Genomic DNA, 19,887 nt, shown 5'->3' with positions numbered 1-19,887 from the left:
TATAATCAAAAGCTGTCTCAAATTTGCAATGGCATCTCAATTAACGAGCTCAAAGGTCAACAGCGGCCAACAACTTTCGGTCATTACATAAAAAGCAAACTAACTCGCGGTGTCGCCAGCCCTGGGAGGCTAGGGCAGGCGGGAGGGGAGAGGGGGTGATGCGTCGAATTCGCCGAATAAGATTAATAAATGCAGGCGCGGGGAGCGGCTAATGACACGCGCGGTGCAGATATTTTTTATCGCGAATTTAAAACATAAACTGGTTGCGGCGGTAGCAGTCCCCTCCCCCCCTCCGAGCAGCGCTGCCCCTCCCCCGTGTGCACCTCTGCATAGTTCACCGTTCCTCATCGCGCGCGGCGATCGACACCTTTCGCTTGCTTTAATCACGCTCATTTGCAAACATCTTAATCATTAGTTATAACTATATTTGGGCCGTAGTGATCATTAAGCCAAACCAGGTCCGCCTAATCAGCAACGCCTTCCGTATTTGTAATCATAATCGGAAAGTTAATCTAACTTCACAACTTGGTTATCATGTATCGTTGATGTCTTTTGAAGGGAGATAAATTCAATCCACTCCTGCGCAAGTCTATTGGCAGGGTTGGCAACAAGCGGTCGTGTGCTGTGGTATGGCTTGTCGGGTTTGGGATGGACGGGTTAAGGCGGTGACACAAAGGGGACAATAAAGCCGGTTGTGTGCAGGCGCGGGTCGCAATTAAAGTAGTGTCGCGGCTGGGACCGTGCGAAAGTGAAGCGGCACAGAGTGTGCGATGCGACTCCAGTTTGGGTACAAACTCAAACTTCCATTCTCTCAAAAAAAAAAATTCAAATTTGTGGTCAAATAAGAGTTTTGTATTTTTAAATTCTACAACTGTTCGTCTCATTAATTCATCAGCTGAGGGCCACATCGATGCTACCGCCCCAATAAGATCACTTTTGGGTAGGTATTTGAAGTTTAAAAGTCTCATTGAAGAGTGATTTTAATAATAAATAGATTAAACACCTAAGCCTTAACTTACCAGTATAAATAAATGCTCTATCAGCATCACTTATTGTATTTATGTATCATTTCAACTTTACAAAAAGATTCCACATGTGGGTCAAAATAGGCTGATGAGGTTCTTCCCCCAACTGTAAGATTCTTATAAATCATTTCTTATAAGTTTCTTATAAGCGTTAGAGGTAGCTCATTATTGGCAAGACATATGATTTGATCGGTTCTCATTGTCAAATGCCATCAACAAAGAACCTTGTGGGTATAGCTGGTATCCTCCAGAAGTCCAGACTATATTAAAAGTACTCTGCGACTAGGTTAAACCAATCCGATGCCAGCCCATGCAGCAGTCGCGTCCAGACTTGTTACCTGTATGATTCATAAAGTCATCTGAGTTCAGCGTATTTAATTATTCTGTGGAGTCCTCGGGCTGCGTGAGAGCAGTGTGGTGGTGTGCGAGGACGGCAGTCCGCGCGCGGTGGCCGACGCAGGCGCACGTCCGCGACGACATGCCGTAGGGGGCGCCGCCGCCATGGTGTACCCAGAGGCGGCCCGATGGGGCGCTTCCGACCAGGACGCGGCGCTCGCGCCCCTCTACGACACCGTCTACAGAGGTCAGCTGATTTTGCAAACATCAAGATCCTTTGTTCCCACTCGCTCCCGTAAACCTGCTTGTTTACTCGATTTTTATCCCGGAAAATATGCCTTTTGTAGATAGCTTTGAGAAGTATAATAACTTGATCAGCGGTGAGTTTTAGTTTTAAATTTTTATTTGGTGTTGACAAAATAATGTGTCGCGTGAAAGTTGATGTTGAACAAAGCTCAGAAAATCAGTAGAGTAGCTGAGACAGAGCGGCATCTTGATTTATATCCGGTCTCATTGCAAGTTTTGCAAGCTTCGCGAAATTGCACAAGCGGTCGCTTGCCGCTTGCGACACCGGTCTGTGTCGAGTCTAGCCTGCTCCGGAGCAGCTGATTTCTGCTCAATAGACATTTAAATATTTATTAATGAGTCCGAGTAATATATGCAATAAATACTCGGAAAGCCCATAAAGTGCGTGTTGTTTGCGGTTTCAACAATTGTAGATTGGTCGCTATGATAGAAACGTCGGTTTTTGTTCCGTCGTAAAAATATATAAAAGCCATAAATTGTTCTTCAAATAATATGATGACAGGTGATTATAATAATTTCCGATGATTGGTTTCGATTCGGCAGATAACTATTATAAGTTGTCTTTTATCGTTAAAAATTTTGCTGTCGTCAAAAGTTTTCGTTGTTTATTTGAATTCTATGGCTCTTCCCTTCTGTGGATGTTTTGTCCCAGCCAAATATATGCTCGCCGATTCAGGTGTGAAAATGTAAGGAACGGGAGTCCTCTTGTACCATTAATTATTTTCATAAAGTTTGCATCGTAAAAGATCTTGTAACTCTTATTATTGAGCCTGTAAACTATATGTGTGGGATATTTGATGCGGTGTTTGCATGTTAATATTCGTGGGAGCGCATGTAAATTTCAAGCTCGACAGGATACTGAATGCAATTAAAATCATGTTAAACATAGATTTTTTTAACAAATCACACAATTTGCGCTAGCGCCAAAGTAAGTTCAAGACTTGTGTTTTGGGATACTAACTCGACGATACTATATTTTTATATCAAATACACATATATAGATAAACATCCAAGACCCGGGTCAATCTGAAAAAAAAAACATTTTCCATCATGACCCGACCGGGGATCGAACCCTCTCGGTTGAGAGGCAAGCACTTTGCCACTGCGCCACCGAGGTCGTCGTAATATAGTTCGCTATTGAGGGAACCTATAATTGGCTTCCTGATCTTATTTAAGTTACCTATATATTTTGTATTGATAGAAGTTGGTTCTCCTAAATAAAATTAATAAATAGTATTTGGGTTTGAACACGTTTAGCAGTCTCATCCACCATTTCAATGTCCCCACTGCTGGAGCACTGGCCTCTTTTATATAGTTAGACTAGCCAACCCGGTCCGGCTTCACACGGGTTTGTCTATATATCTATAAACCTTCGAGAATAAATTGTCTATATAACAATTGAAAACTGCAAAATCCTTTGCGTAGTTTGAAAGAAGAAATCTTAGAAACAGACAAACGTGGGCACCTTTTCTTTAATATGTACTGATAGGAGTATAAGTGCTTCATTTTAGTTTTGACTTTCATTAAAAACTACTTTTCTCTTTCTTTTCGAGTATGTTATTGCTAACATTGTTAGATTTGTTATTCATTTCATGTGTATATACAAAATATATAATTATCAAAACTAAGATAATATTTTTTTATATTAAAAATTACTAATATTTGGTAGGTTAAAACAATGGACACATGTATATATTTATTCTTCAGTACATACTCCGACATAACTTCAATTAAAGTTGCCACAGTGAATATTCGAAGGAGTTTCCTCGCTGTACTCTACGTAAAAGAACTTTTACCGCAAAGCTTCCTTTGACAAGGCTCGTTCGCGTCCCACAATGATACTGTTATCTTCAAGACAATACGCTCTTCCCTGGGTTTCTCAAACGGTTGTTAGACTGTTTACTCTCATAACTGCTTCGGTGAAGACACACTTCCGCGTTTTATACAAATCTTATTTGACTATTGAAGTTACTCTTTAAATTTCCTTTCTAAATTTTTATGTGTTGGTTTTTAGCGTAAAACCGTTAATTTTGGCAATAGAGCATTCTTCCCTTCTGTCTAGCTTGATTCAAATATCTAGTTGGAAACAAGAGTGGTGTTACATTAGCTGTATATTTTCAGCATGTCCATGATTTTATCTTTTTATTACAAAAAAAATGAGTCAACATTTATTTATTTTTGTTGTTTTTGTTCGGTTTTCGTTTCTAAATAAATATTGTTTTGCATTTATTTATATAGCTAATGTAACACCACTCTTGTTTCCAACTAGATATTTGAATCAAGCTAGACACATATGGGATACTCGATTTTGAATTCAGGAAGAAAATAAGTAAAGTCAAATTCCAAGCATTTATTCAGAAATTAAACAGACCTTGGTCACGTTAATTATAAGCTGTATATTATTTCTTAAAGTTCTCCACTAAAATATTATATGTACTCTTGTTATTAAAGCAGTCTGTCGCAGTAATCTCTAATCCAATAAAATTTCTACTGCATTCATAAAACAAGTGTACCAACCATTTGTCAAATTTGGCAAAATTAGATATACCTTCCTTTTACTAGGGCGGTTAAAAAAGCAAATAATAACTATACAGACGCTGACAAGCAAATAGTTCAAGCGTTTGGGAAGTACGCCTTTTACTCCATCATTAACTGTTAATGCGAAGACAAAAGATGTTTTTCCCAAGCGTTTTATAGTCTTATTAGATCTATTGTTAACACTGTTATGGGCAAATCTACGTCTATTCTGATCAAAATCTATATTAGACTTAATATGAGCGAACCCAGATCATTTTCTTAAAACGAAGTTTGAATTAATCAATTGCAATAAAAACAAAACCTTTAATATACAACTTCTGTAACCCAAATATATAATTAGTACTTTCCATTCAAGGTGTCATTTATAATAACTGTCTCTATTTTTACAGATCAAAAAATAATTTAATATAATTTACTTTTTAACTTATAATTATTACAATATTTTTCACAACTTTCTACGACAATTGTCAAATCTATGTGTTAACGCAAGGCTTACCACTGAGTGAACATGTCTATCGTATTGGGAACTAGTATTTTATAGCGCTGTTTCAAATAGAAACATATTGCTTTCTCACGAATTATTATTATTTTCTAATTCAATAATAAAGAAAGGTATTCAAGTTTTCTTTGGGTTGAAAGGTGGAATGACCTATACATGTTGGTTCCTATGCCTTTATTCCAAACAGTAAGAAAATCAATTGTGCCATGTGTGCTACTTTCTGCAAAGTAAGAAATCTAATAACGACAAGAAGATAAAATTTAAAATGAATGATAAATGTGCAAAATAATTTAGTTTCAAATCGTGAATAGATCAAACTATTCGTAGTTACCTCAGTTTATCCTATGAACGTTGTAAATGAGAATGTAATTTTGTTAATCAGTCATGCATACTAAGAAGAATATCGATGAAATTTGATACAAGGTTACCTACTTAGAAGATAACTTGGAAAAGCTAATTCTGAAATTTCTCCAGAATCAGATCCCTAGTCAATAGATAGAATAGTATTTGAAGTTTACAGTCCACAATCAACCATTAACCAATCAGCTTGATTGGTACTGGTTCAGCGAGCGCGCCTCTAATCAGGTGAAAGCTCCGAACGAGTGCTGCAAATTGAGCTTAAAGCGTAATTAGTGTCAATATTTAGTTGCAAATTATATACAAATATTTTTGTCATAATGAGTAAATTTGTAAATGGATTTTCTAGAATTTTTTTAAGTAAATCTTTCGTTTAGGTACTTAACTGAGATGTGGATAATTTATCATGGTCCTATGGAATTAATACTTATGAATAAAATATTTTGTTCTGTATAAATATATATACTATTATTCTGGTTGGTGGCGAAATATTTTTGAATGTAATAAAATTTGATTCGAAAATAATTAAATCTGCTCTGAAAATCCAAAATTTAACTTCTCAACTCTTTTGTAACAGAGATGCGCGTATTAGAAATAGATGAGAAGAAATAAGACAGAGAGCTATCATACTTTGTCCCTCATCACGAGCCCGGTCAAATCTTCCACTTTGTATGTGATTAGCCGTATCTGGCCGGGAAGTTGTATGGAAATCTTTTATCCCATTTGGTTACACTCGTCGGTCGTCTATATAGACGAATAAAACTATATAGTTTTCTTGGTTTTGCTTGGTCCGCGGTGTTGTCATATAACAGATAAAGACATCACGCCAGTGCAAAAAATATAATCCGATTACGGCCGGCTTTGCATGTGATTTTCGTCTAACTAATTGCGCCCGCGGTCACTCAGATTATTTTGAACCTAGAATCATCGATTTTGTATTACGCTTGTGCAAGGAGATTTTTTTTTACAGTTCCATTGAAATTGACACCTGTGGAAAATAGGCATTTAAACTATATATTATACTATATTTTACTTTCAAATATATGGACCCTATTCAAAGTGCCACAATTCGCATTAAATTCATTTTGATAATGTCAATAATTTTTGTGGGAGTTTTCGCAATAAAATTCGACGAAATAACTCACCGTGTTACGTTTATTATTGTTACCTTACTGGATAATAAACAGAGGGCGAGGCGCGGGTTTGCTTTTCACTTCTCACTGAGTCGATTCGAAGTGAGACCCAGCGAACCAATCATATTGCTGTGTAGTTGTCGTTGCGTCATAATGGTGCGCTGTGATTGGTTAGCTGCGTCTCACTGCGAATCGACTCGATGGTTGTATGTGAATAGCAAAGTCGCACTTCGCACACAGAATTCAATTTATTGCTCAAGACACTGACAAGTTGCAGTTATTTTTAAACGGGTTTGTAATTAAAAAGCTTAACGTCCTACACTAGTTTCACCTGCACCTGCGCATGAGACTCGTATAGACGCACTGTCTAGTGTCCAGTTTCGTAATGAACAACAATTAAAATTTTTATTGTATACGAAAAAACCTAAATAAAATACCATGTTATATTTTAAATCTGAATATTTTCTGAGCGCGTAAAACTAATGTTTTCTGTATATACTTAATCCAAATATTTACATGGTAGTATGTTCATACATACTACTATGTAAATATTTGGAGGCTCATGCCTACAAGTCTCGCAATTTACCTATGTGTATACCGAAATCGCGAACAGGCGTATTGTTTTTTTATATTTTATAATGTAAAAATTTAAAATTTAAAAAAAGAGTTTATTTTATTCGTGTTACGGAATCTTAAATATTTTCATATTACCTAATTTATGTCATCTTTGCGACGATCCTGGTGTATTATCCAGCTAAGCTCTAGGTTAGTAAACTGGGTAGTTTAAAAAGTTTGCTAACATTTATTTCTAATTACCTAAGCAGTATTTCCTTGGTTTAACAAATCACACAGGTTATTAAGCTAAGCAATAAACCAACAGATAATGAAATACTTAAACTAAGAAATACTGCACAAGGTACCAAAATCATACAGATAAATAACGAGTCGTTTATTACACGTACCTACCCAACATACAGATTTATGAAATAATAGAAAATATAAACATAGTGGGTAACTCATTCTATTTCATTACAGACGTGTGGCATTCAACAGACATAAAAATACTTTTCTATGTACAGTCAAGAGCACACCAACCTACACAAATTCATCGCAAACTTGCCGCTATCACCGCGCCATGCCATAGAGGTTCATGCTGGGTAACTTGATGTACTGTTGACTGTACACTTGTGTAATAAAATAGGATGGGAAACTGAAAATTCCATTGTCTTCTGTTTATCGGCAAATAAACGTTAAGAAAATGACCATGACTCGTAGCTTGATGTCGTAAACATATAGTATTATAAATGTATTATAGATTAGAAATGATTTTCTGAAAGTTTTATACAAACCAACCAAGAACATTATTATGATGTAGAAAAATTTACCCTAAAAGGTGACTGTTTTAAACTATTTCGCGTGCTTATCGTCAAGTAACTGGATCAAAGAAGGATGATATACATTTAATTTAACATATTTAACATAGGTATAATACAAATTCCGATTTCAATTAAAGGATTTAAATCAAAGATTATTATTACATTGTAATTGCAAGGAACACACACTAAAACGACTGTGTAAGAATGCTATACGAAAGTATAATAAATTAAATATAAGTATAATAAACAAAATAATTATTGTCCCGATGGTCGTGAGCACAAACGGACTTATAGCGAAGAGTCTCGACCGTCATCTTAAGAGGTCTCGTCTCGCTTGGCAGTTGGATCAAGGGTCAGATCCAGAAGGCGGTGCTCTTGCACATACATGGCCTGTATTGTGAGGAGATTCCTCTCGATGGAGCTCTGACTATCTGTAGCTTGAGTCCTAACCCTATGGATATAACTAGGGGATGCCTTTTTTAAGTAAAAAAGAATAAATAAGTGAAATAAAATAATAATATGTAATTTCTTAAAATGACGTGAAGACTTGTACGGATAAATCTCACCAATTTACGCTAATTAAATACAGCGTAGAGACGTGCGAAGTTGACACTTTTAGTCGTGGGCGAATTAACAAAATCATATTCGTTATTCATGCTAATGTTGTATAATTTGCATGAACATAAAACGAGACAGACCTATTTGGTATAGATGTCTAGTTTTTTAGCCGTATAGCTTTGTGAAAGCCGCGTAGGTTTTTTTATAGGTATTGATTTATATGCAACCAAGTGCCACTTTATTTATTCGAGAATTAAGAAATAAAGCTTTGATTGAAATGTATTCTGCAGATATAGCATTTACAACGGAGGCTCTAGACCCTCTAGTGCAAACAAATGTGGTCAGCTGAAGTGTTGATGCAATAGCAAAGGATTTTCGTAAAGGTCCATCTATCTCTGTCTCACCTTCTAAATTTAAATTATGGGAGATTTTAACGAAGCCAAAGATAGGTTATCAGCGTGGCCACATACTGGTCGAATACCGTCTTTTAAATGGTTTTTCTGACTCGACAATGTACCTGAGGTAGTTGTTAGACTATCAGATGTGATAAAGAAACTAAGAATTGAAAAAATAACTCTTATAAAAAGCAAGAAAGCTAAGCCCATATGCTATTCCAGGTTATATTTTACAAAGGTACCTTTCATCGAAATCTGTTCAGTATATTTCGTGAGATTAATTAATAACCATCTTCACACACTCACGTCCAGATTTGGGCATTTTTGTAGTCAATAGGACAGACAAAATGACGTACTCTCGAGTTCGTATTTGTACATACGAATGCGAAGTTAGTTGCCCCATCTACCGTGAGTACTGCGCCTTAAGAAACGCGTTGAACTAGAAAGTCTCCGCTTTCTACAGCTTGAGACAAAGTCTCAGAGCTCCCATCGAAGGAGACTGTGGAAACCCTCTGAATGGATATCGGTTAGTGCTTGTTTGATCTAGAATGAAGTCACATTGTTCAGAATTGTATTGCATTAGTGTCTGTTCTAGTGATCCATAAAAAAATATATAAAATCGTTTAGGTATATTAAATTTTGTGTGGTGAACAGCAAAATGGATGCTCAAATATTAAAACGTAATTTAATTTTGAAATTCGCATTCAACCAGTGGAATTGTTGCTTAATTTCTACACGATGCACGCAGCTGCTGCACATTTGTATTCGAATATTTCGGCATTTGAACTAATTAGTATTATAATTTAATATTATTTCATTATTATGATGCAGTGGTTAGCGCGCTCGGCTTGTGATAGTGGCGGTTAAGACACTCTCACAGGTCTATAAGCATAAAAATTTAAGCCGCAATGTAATTGGCACATATAGTATATGTGCACCAGTCAACTTTAACGCTAACTTTAACATGTCGCCTATCAATCTTGTTCTCTGCCTTCTGATGTTCCCTCTTGGGTACCATAAGGTTACTTGCTTACTCCATGGTAGTGTAAGGGTTACGACGCCCGCCTGTGGATTGGAAGGTCTCAGGTTCGTATCCTACTCGTGCCATATGAGTTTGTATACCAATGTGCCTCATATACCTATAATAGTTTTCGTAGACCACCACTTACTTCCGGTGAAGGAAAACATCGTGAAACCTGCACACTGGTGGACAGTTTAGTTCACTAGTGTGTATGCGACTACCTACCACTAGATGGCGATCAGTAGTCGTAAAAGTCATGTCAGATTCCTTTAGACGACTTGAATAACATCTGACACCAGCGTTAGCAATAACATACTCGATTTGATGTCTTCCTCCATCTCCAAATTTGTGATTTAAAAAGAGATACGTGCCTACTACTGTCTCATCTCTCTGTAGCAGATGGCGTGCTGTCGACAGTGAACGTGGTGGAAGCTCTCCAAGAGTTCTGGCAGATGAAGGCGGCGCGGGGGGGCGGCGCGGCTGGCGGGGGCGGCGCCCTCGTCATCTACGAGTCCGTGCCGGCCGCTCATCCGCCCTACGTGTGCTATGTCACGCTGCCCGGAGGAGCCTGCTTTGGCAGCTTTCAGGTTAGCTTCACTATAGTTCTTGCGGTAGAAGCTTCGCACGGATTAAGGCTGCGTTTCCACGTTTTGAAGAACCGATAGAATTGTTTCATTTACCTAGAGGAGCGCCGCAAAGCCGTTTTCACCAAAACTGTGCTAAGCGAGTTTAGGTAAATGAAGCAATTTTATTGATTCTTCAAAAACACATCCCTCGCTACTAATCCTCGCACATCTCTAATGGAAACGCAGCCTAATGCGGAGCGGAGATTTCTTAGCATTGCGATTGGTCGATTCATGTACAGTACAGTTAAGCTCTTTTGCTTTGCGCAAACGCAGCCTGCGTTTGCGTAACGATCCATTCAGTAGATTTTGCGTGAAAGAGTGACAAACATATATCCTCACAAACTTTCGCATATATAATATTAGTAGGATTAATAGGATTTATAGTATTATAGAGCTTTAGAAAGAACATAGTCATCGTTCATTTGGCCGAGGTTTGAATCTCGGGTCTTGTATCGCGTTTGCATCGAATTGACTCGCAAATACCGCGCGACCTTGCATCAGATATTCTCGTATTGTCCTTTGATGCGAGTGACACAATTCATCGGGGTACAGAAATATAGAAGTATAGCTGTTCAGTGATATTCAGACATTCTAAATAACGTTTTTTAGTAATGATCTTCTTCTTGCTGTAAATAGAAATAAATATAATAGAAAAAATATTTGCAAAAAGCATACAAATTTGTGTGTAAAATAAATTAAACCGACTTACATACGTGTTTTACCGAAAAAATATATAAATATGCAGCATGCTATTAGCATGATATCTGCAACAAAATAACAAAGTAAACAATAAATAGTTAGTAGGTATCCTTTAGATACTTTTTAATTTAAATTAATATAATTTTCGTATTTTTATTGTTAATTTTATTTTGTGAATAGTCAATCTAAGATAGCTGTGATAGTCAAAGTATTTAGTAACTTATTTGAAAAAATATATCTTTGGTTTTTTTGAATCACCAAAACAGATGACGTAAGTACATACCCCCTGTATGTAAGTTACATATAACGCAGATATCTTAGATAATATCTTTAGGCCAATTGATCAAATTGATCAAAACATCTAGAGAAACCTGATAACAACACACCAAAGAGATTTCTATCTGTTGCCTCGTTGTTCCGTTACAACAAGCAACCGACATTGAATGTTAATGCTGGTTCTCGCGGGATGCAAAGTGGGCACGAACAGATGCTGCTAGCATTGCTGATCTTTCAATTAAGTACATGCTCTGGAGGAATCTATCTGTAACACTGACTAACTATAATCTGTTAAACTATAGACTGAATTATGTATTCGGTCTATATTGGTTGGTTGGTCAAGATTGGTTGATAAACACCAATGTTGCCAGCCGGCAGGAGACAGCGCTTTCATTTAATTTCTTCACTTTCCTGGCAGACATTGCCACTACCTTTTCCCAGCGTATTTTAAGGCAAACATATAAATTTGATTAGATTTAATAGACTCTTTGCGATTGTGGATTCGCACGGGTGATGTATTCTTGTGAGAAATATTTCTGGAACACTATCGAATTAGACTAAATTATTGACGCTTGAACTATTAACTGGTCATCTTCTAATCCAATTTTGTCAATAGAGATAAGTGTTTTCAATAGTTTAGTTACCCAATACTTTTGTTTCCAGAATTGCCCGACGAAGGCGGAAGCGCGACGCAGCGCGGCCAAGATCGCGTTGATGAACAGCGTGTTCAACGAGCACGAGTCCCGGAGGATCTCCGAGCACTTCATCGAGAAGGCCGTGGCTGAGGCGCGCGCGTCGTTTGCTGGGGATGCGGCTGCGCATCATCAGGACCCGAGTGCTGGCATCGCTGCCTTTAGGTTTGCTGTTTGTAATATATCATTTAAAATAAGTATATGAGAAAATGGAGGCCGGGTATGAATGACGTACTAGTGTGAGGGTTGAGAGTGTTAATGAGCGTAAGTATCGTCCCCACCATTCATAGCAGAAAGGATAAAGGGCAGAATATTTCCAATCAACAAATCAAAATATTTAAGAAGATAAATACTTAAAATCGCAGATAATATATCAGCCAATCGTAACTTCTCACTGCTTGTTTAGTTAACTGTTTTTTCTCAATCCACAGATTTATGCTGGAAGCAAACAAGGGGCGGACGATGCTGGAGTTTCAAGAGCTGATGACGGTATTCCAGCTGCTGCACTGGAACGGCTCCTTGCGTGCGATGCGGGAGCGTCAATGCTCGAGGCAGGAGGTGGTTGCGCACTACTCTGCGCGTGCGCTAGACGACGCCATGCGCGAGCAGATGGCGCGCGAGTGGGCCGCGAGGGAAAGAGACGCAGCGACCAGCGCAGGCGGTGTGATAAGGACAGAACTAGCCCGCGCTGAACGAGAACTCCGCGCCGCTCGACTGGCCGCTCGAGAACTCAGATTCCCCAAGGAAAAACGCGACATCCTCCTCCTAGCGGCGAGGCTCGCACCCCCACAACCCCAACAGTGATCTCACCGCCACGCTCACTTTGTTATTTAAGTATAGTTTTAGTGTAAAATCGTTTTATTTGCATTCCTATCGCCACCCATTTACTATTAACATTAAATATAACTTTGATTTAATCAGAGGGATTTTCATTTCAAACTACTCATTTCTAATAATTCGTGGTTATGGATAGCATGTCTCGCGCTCAATATTTTAGCGAGCTGTCGCCGTAAAGCATCTTGATAAATTGCCACGCAGCTGATTCCCGGTAATAATGACATAACCTATAAAATAAAGCCTCTCGATAAACTCGTTAGATTATGCTGTTGCATGTACGTGATAAATTAACTGAATGTCGGTACCTTCTAATAAGTAACTTCGACATTCGCATGGAATACATTAATAAAATAGGATTTCATGAAACGGTGCTAAGTTACTATTCATACTCCATAGGTACTAATATTAGGTATAAGCGTGTCAATGTGTTTTTCCTTCTTTCACGTCCAACTGAGCAATACACAAATGTGTTTTTTTTTGGAAACAGGTGGAAAGTTACATATTATTATAATTGGTGAAAGTATTTATATGTAAAATAAATATAAAATGATTAGCTGCGCTCCGGGGATTCGCTGCCGTAGGAATTTCGTTCGAATAAAAAGTACGCTATGTGTTATTCCAAGTTATCTTCTTACCCGAGTACCAAATTTCATCCAGTAGATTTTGCGTGATAAAGTAACAAATATATATACAAATACATCTTCACAATCTTTCGCATTTACAATATTAGTAGTATAAGATTACCCTGATGAAGAAAACACAAATGTTGGCACAAATTTGTGTTATATATACATACATAAAGAGATTAGAATTTTCAAAACTGTTATTTTAGCAGAAACAGCTTGGACAGTCACGCACTAGATGTAAATTATGCTAAGCTTCTCGGTGATACGGACGGCACGTTTGGCTTTGGTACCAAGAGTAATTATTAGATGGCAGTCCTCAAGATAAGTCAGTAACGTAGCTTAACATATAATAGTGCAGGCACTGGAATATTTTTCAAGCTATGCACCTGTTGTTTGAAGGAAGTTCAGTACAATGCGGTACTAAAACAAGAATAAATGAAAGAGACATTGTATAGAGTAATAGACATCAATTTAAAAATTGTGATAAACATATAGAAAATAAAAAAAATAACCTCACATACTATAGAAAACTACCCTTGTCTGTATGAGCGCGATAAACTCAAAAACGAGCCGAGGCATTTCTGTATCGTTTCAACCTGATGAAGATTTAGATTTATAAATTATTATGGTTTTATTCAAGCGAAGCCGGTCCGAGCCTCTAGTATTAATTGTAAATGAGAGTAGCAAAGTATATGATAGAAGTATCTAATACTTTGTAGTTTATACACAAGCCTAACTAAGAAAATCAAATCATATAGACAGTATTTATATAAAACCCAACCCAAGTCATCTAGTCTCTAAATAAAAGGCAAATTATACTCAACAAAAACTTCTACATTTACTTACCCGTTAAAGCTAAACCTCATACTCTGAGTACTTCCCCCTTTAACCTCACACACCACAACAATAGTCTCAATCTGAAGCCCTCCGGGATAACTGCCTAGGCCAGTCGTAACCCCACACGTGTTACCGCACATTGCTTTAGCGGTTACAAGTTGATCTACTTTGAGTCCAAGCAAGAATGTTAGAATGAAAAACAGAATCTTCAGCAGATACAATTTTTACATATTATAAAACAAAGTCTTCTGCCGCGTCTGTCAGTCTGTCTGTCTGTTCGCGATAAACTCAAAAACTACTTCACGGATTTGTATGCAGTTTCCACCAATAGATAGTGGGACACCTGAGGAAGGTTTAAGTGTATAATTTATTATTTTTACCCGAGCGAAGCTGGGGCGGGTCGCTAGTAAAAAATAATTTCTATGCGTACAGTCAATAGCACATCAACCCACTCAAACTCATTGAAATCACGCCGCTATTGCCCCGCCAGCGCCATGCGCCATAGAGGTTCGTGCGGGGTAACTTGATGTGCTGTTGACTGTACAAGGTAAAATATGAGACGTTTTGCGAGTGAAATATAACTAATTTCCTAACACAGAACAGCTAGCACAATATACTTGTTAGTACACAGATAAATCACCTGGGTATATTCTTCAACCTTTGTGAAACGCAAAATGGATTACCTCGGGATAACTACAACGTGGCGCATCCTAACTGCACGCGAGCGAAGTTCCGGACAAAAGCTAATTAGTTATAAATTATTGTAAATATTTAGTTAATTCAATCAGTGAACAAAGTCAAGTACTTACATGTTCTCAGGAAACCGCAACGTCAGAGAGTAAATTAAACTGTGCAGTATACAAGATCTTAAAAGTATTGCCGTGTTAAAAACTATCGCATAGATTTATATGATCTTTGCTCAGCTAATATCATCATAATTTACTATGTTGTCAGCAGGAATTGTGTTTAACTACGCAACAAAAATTACAGTAACTAAATTTTTTTAGTAACTTTTTTTTTGCTCTAATCAAAATTGGTAGGTAATAATCTAACATAAAATTAGCCATTATTAGACTTCTGCATGCAACCAATCAGTAAATACCAAGACATTACATCAAAAACCGGCCACTTTTTTAATAACCGATCATTTCTTTACAGCTAATGATTTGCAACGGTACACCATGGAGCATAATATCATGGAATTTCTATGAAATTACCTCATCATCATAACCTTCAGCCTACATCAACGCATTGCTAGATTATACTCCATGATGAATATACTACCTTATTTGAACGATTCCAATGCAACTTCAGTTCTATTTCGGAACCTAAAATGAATCGTATCCATACTAAATTTAAGTTGATGGTACGAATTTGCGATGCAGATCAGTTTAGGTCCCAAAGTATGGATCGCGTTAGGAGATGTAAGCCCCTTGTGCCAGTCTCATCCATCGCTCATCATCATCATCAGCAATGACGGAGACAGGGACACAGACCTGTTAGTAAATCACTTTATCAAAACATGAGAAAGCGATAGATAATATTATTTACGTCATTTAATTCCACAAAGTCTTATAACTAGACCCATTGTTTCCTGAAGTCAGCGAGAATGTTAACTCCTTTTCACTTGTATTTATTTAACAGATGTTATGTACACAGAGATACAAGAAACAGACAGACGGTAAATAGGAAAGTGAGTACAAAGTACTGCTGAATTAGAATGAAATATCTAAAACCACAGCCGAATGTTCAGAATCTTAAGGTTTACTCTTGAGGCTTCGAGACGTCCACATCCGCGAATGCAAACAGGAAACGAGAAGATAGTTACAGCTTCTGTCAGTACCAAAGCCATGAAATACATTTTCACAGTTTGTATTTAGAACAATATAGAGAAATAAAATGTTCTCTGTTTCGAAATTTGAGTAAGGCTACTGGAAGTATTTTGTACCTAATATGTGGTAAGGCCCTATACATTTTATCTTCCAAATACTTGGACATAAAAGCACGTGAACCAAACACCATGTAAGCTGAGCGCTGGTGTGCAAGACACTGTGTGGTCAGGTGCGTTTCCGGAAAGTTCACGCAGCGCAGAGGTTAATATTGACACTGCCTGTCTCCTTGTGCTTCTGACATTTATCATTCGTTCGCACGGGCTTGAAATGTCTCTCGATTTTGGCGTATCGTTATCACTTTCATCGTAAATATAAGTGGTATTCAACATCCGCCCAAAGCACAGCAAAGCAAAAATAAGCCATAGTAAAAATAATAGGCCAATTACTATTTAAATGTGTCATATCGATATTTTTTGTTTATATCTTGTTGAAATAAATGTGTGTATATAGTTAAAATTTTACGTGAAAAAGTGTCTGTAATGGGTTTTTCATGCTCGCTTGCTAACTAATGTATAATTAACGTCTCATTAAATGCTCTTACTTTGACAAAGCGTTTCGAACATTGGATATTTATATTCTAACTGCAACATTTTCATGCACCATGAAAAAGCGCCCGTGCTGTCGAGCTCTGAGGCGTTCATGAACTGTTGCGGCTGTCGCCGCTCGTACAGCTGATTAATGTTATAGAAGTCTATTAAATTACATACCTATCTTATATAATAAATTTCAACCAAATAACCGCAGTTCTTTCTTTTCTATAACAACAAAGAATCAAACAACTAGATTCCAAGTCGTGAATTTATTAAACTTCACAACATGGAAACTATTGTGTGAAATTTTGAATGAAAATGCCAAAATTTATATAACCCAAAAAGACGTACGTGTTCCATATCAATGACACTGATCTTAAATGGGATCGTGTATCAAATACTTCTTATTTGATACACGCAAAACAAACCCATTGAATAACGTCAATACCGTTATTTCATAAACATCTAAAGCGCGCCACAACATAAGAATTTCGAAAACATTCATCTTCAATAGTCCTTATTTTTTGCCTCCTGTTATGAATATGTAGGAGGTTGAACGCCGAAGCAGTCGGTACATGAAAGAGGCACGGTTGCGTCTTCAAAGTTTAAAATAAGGAGTGAAAAACGTGTTCATGTATGCCAAGCCAATTAGGTGACATTTCGGGACGGCCTGTTCCCAGCGCAAGTCAGGAAAAAAACCTCTTAACTGCCACAGAAAATTGCAACCGAGTTCCGGAACTCAATTAGTACTTTTTCTGTGGCAATTGTCCTGAATTTTGGCGAACAATCTTGACTTGGGATGGTTATTAACTATAGTTATTTTATAATCAATGGAGATTGAGGTGATTAAGTGAGGAATTTATTGTCATTAAATTTTTATTGCAATTTTTCAAACGATCGAATGATTATTGATGATTCGGTACTGCAGTAATACGCCACGTAATTACTCATTATGTTCAATACATTCAAAGATATTGCAAAGTTAAATTCGTTATGTAATCAAATCACAAAACAATTCCATATCATTACAATGTTGCATTATTATCCGATTTATAATATACCAGACTTCGCCGCGTGAATTTCCCATGCGAACAGTTATTTTTCCGAGATGAAAGCTATAACCTATGTCCGTCTCCATACTTCAAACTATATGTATGTAACATTTCAAGAAGATAGGTTGAGTAGACAGAACGTAAAGAGGTAACAAACTTAATTTCGCATTTATAATATTTGGATACATTGTAAAGTTATCTCAGCGCAGTGTGCAACTAGGAAGGAGGTCCAATTGCACCGACATGAGACCGGACAGGTGATGCTGATGCTTCTAAAAAGGAAGCAGATAACGCTAGGACTACATTCCTGTTGTAGTCAACTTTCGAGGCTATCTAGCCAGTAAAATGCCTGTTTTCCTTCCATAAAAGTATCGAACAAAAGTCAATAAATTGTGTTTTTTCTAAACTTTCTTCAAACTAAGACAAATCTTAGAAGAAGATTCAAGAAAATATATGCGTATCTAAATTTCACAATCGTCAAGCATGTTATTTAAAATTTGAATCTAAGAAAACACAAGTTTATCTGCCTTAAAACCAAATCATACTGGAGCCTTAAAACTAAAGCACAATTTTCGCATATCTAAAGACCTACAGTCAAGTTTAGGTCTGACGAGGACCTGTGTGCACTGTGTGTAGCAGTAATAAAGTTAAATCAATAAATTTTAGGTTGATGCCACAGAATTAATAATACTATCTTGCTAGGATTTCCACACTAGATTTTTGTGAAAAATTGTCATGCAGCTTTGCAGCTTATTCCAATGCAATGCAATTTAAGTCCTACAAATGAAGTAAGTAATGCAAGAAACGTGACGAAAACATTTTTTCTCAATGTCTTCCTCACAATCAACAAATTGCACCATGTCTAATATGAATTGGCGTGAGGTGAAAATTCAAAATTCTTTAATCAATTTAATATGACTTAACATCACATATTGACGTCAAAAATAACTTACTTATGGGTTGCACCATCAACTTTAACGTGCGCAGAAAACGCAAAGTACGCCATTTTGTCTAAACGTCAGCGTCGTCGGTTAAAATCAACGTTAAATTTGACGGTGCAACTCACCCTAAGTCTACCGCCGACTTCCAGAGCACAGGTGTAGACATGTGAACTAACTTATACATTTCGTTTAAAGCTAAGGTGGTCCTAATGAAACGCCAACTACTAAAATTGAAAGAGACTAAGTATTTTTTTCTAAATTAAAAAATAAAAAAGATTCTCGAGCATGCGAAAAACGAGTTTGTTTTACGATTCCCGTCGTTAGCAAAAATGATGAAATAAAAATATTTAGGTGACCCAAGTCAACAAAAGTGAAAATAACTCGTTTTCACTTATTTAGACATAATTTCATAAATCCTACTTGACAAATGCCAAGTAGGGTTCACAAAAATAGATTCACCCAGCGTTATCCAGTGAAGTGCATAATCCTAATGCTTATTGTGAAAAAAGAAAACTTTTTTATTAAAGTGATTAATTATAAAAGCAATTAAACCAACAATGTAGCAGAAAAAAGTGTCTCCCACCATAATCGATGGATCTTCGGAAGGCATTGACGTCGTTATCTCAAGTCTATATTCGTCAAATTAGCATGGATGCACGCGGTCGTTGACCTGGGCAAAGCGTGGGAGCGGCAGACGCAGTTTTTGCAACTCGCGCGCATCCAGGACACAGGTAGGCTGCTCCCGAATCTTAAGTAGGTAGGTAGTGAGTGCACTTCTTCTCGTCCCGTTTGTATACAACTTTTTTTGGCGCGTACTGGCCGGAATAAGGAATGAGCGTTGCGTCATTTTCGATTAAAGTTTGTTCTTTATTTGGAGTTTTTTTTTTAAATTATTTTTCTCTTTTAGTCTGGATGGTTACAGATTTTTCTCATTTATGTATTATTCTTTCTTCGAATTTGCTAGCCAGTGTTACTCATGCATGTTTCTCATATATTGTTTCTTTTTACTAATTTCTGTTAATAAACAAAAAGCTAAAGTATGTACTTACTCTATGTCTCCCATTTTATGAAGTATCGTTGTATATAGTATCTAAGAAAAAAGCTAACAAGGTTTTCTTTTCTTTTTTGTTCCGAGATGCAAAGAAAAATCAAATACAATTTAGTAGATAAATTAGTTGTTTTCTTGCATACATCGATTAATGAATGGACAGACAATAACTAGCAAAAACTGTTCCACGTGTTATTAGTTGTTACAAAACGAGGAATTCTGACGAATTAACTACGGGATCCATTCGTCACAGGCTGTTACATAGTGCGTGTCATAACCGTTCACTA

The 19,887-nt window shown here is 37.1% G+C and overlaps 1 protein-coding gene across 2 annotated transcripts; it reads left to right on the top strand.

Annotated features, from left to right (window-relative positions):
• The first annotated feature begins 1,410 nt into the window (after positions 1-1,410).
• Positions 1,411-12,757, top strand: lft (lowfat). 2 transcript variants are annotated; one of them, XM_053760071.1, is made up of 4 exons: positions 1,411-1,608; positions 9,944-10,131; positions 11,809-12,002; positions 12,269-12,757. In XM_053760071.1, exons 1-4 carry the CDS (start codon positions 1,527-1,529, stop codon positions 12,639-12,641), a joined length of 837 nt encoding a protein of 278 aa, XP_053616046.1. In that variant the 5' UTR covers positions 1,411-1,526; the 3' UTR covers positions 12,642-12,757. The 2 variants fall into 2 exon arrangements, with proteins under 2 accessions (XP_053616046.1, XP_053616038.1); XM_053760063.1 differs by having other exon boundaries at positions 1,416-1,608; positions 9,941-10,131.
• Positions 12,758-19,887: the final 7,130 nt, after the last annotated feature.

This window comes from Plodia interpunctella, chromosome 2 (genome assembly GCF_027563975.2).
Source record: "Plodia interpunctella isolate USDA-ARS_2022_Savannah chromosome 2, ilPloInte3.2, whole genome shotgun sequence".
Classification (NCBI taxonomy): domain Eukaryota; kingdom Metazoa; phylum Arthropoda; class Insecta; order Lepidoptera; family Pyralidae; genus Plodia; species Plodia interpunctella.
Note: the sequence above shows the minus strand (reverse complement) of the source record. Positions and strands in the feature narration are given on the sequence as shown.

Coding starts and splice junctions, on each gene's coding strand:
- lft (XM_053760063.1), top strand. CDS start 1,527: ATGGTGTACCCAGAGGCGGCCCGATGGGGCGCTTCCGACCAGGACGCG. Junction 10,132..11,808: donor CCTGCTTTGGCAGCTTTCAG/GTTAGCTTCACT, acceptor TTTTGTTTCCAG/AATTGCCCGACGAAGGCGGA. Junction 12,003..12,268: donor GCTGGCATCGCTGCCTTTAG/GTTTGCTGTTTG, acceptor CTCAATCCACAG/ATTTATGCTGGAAGCAAACA.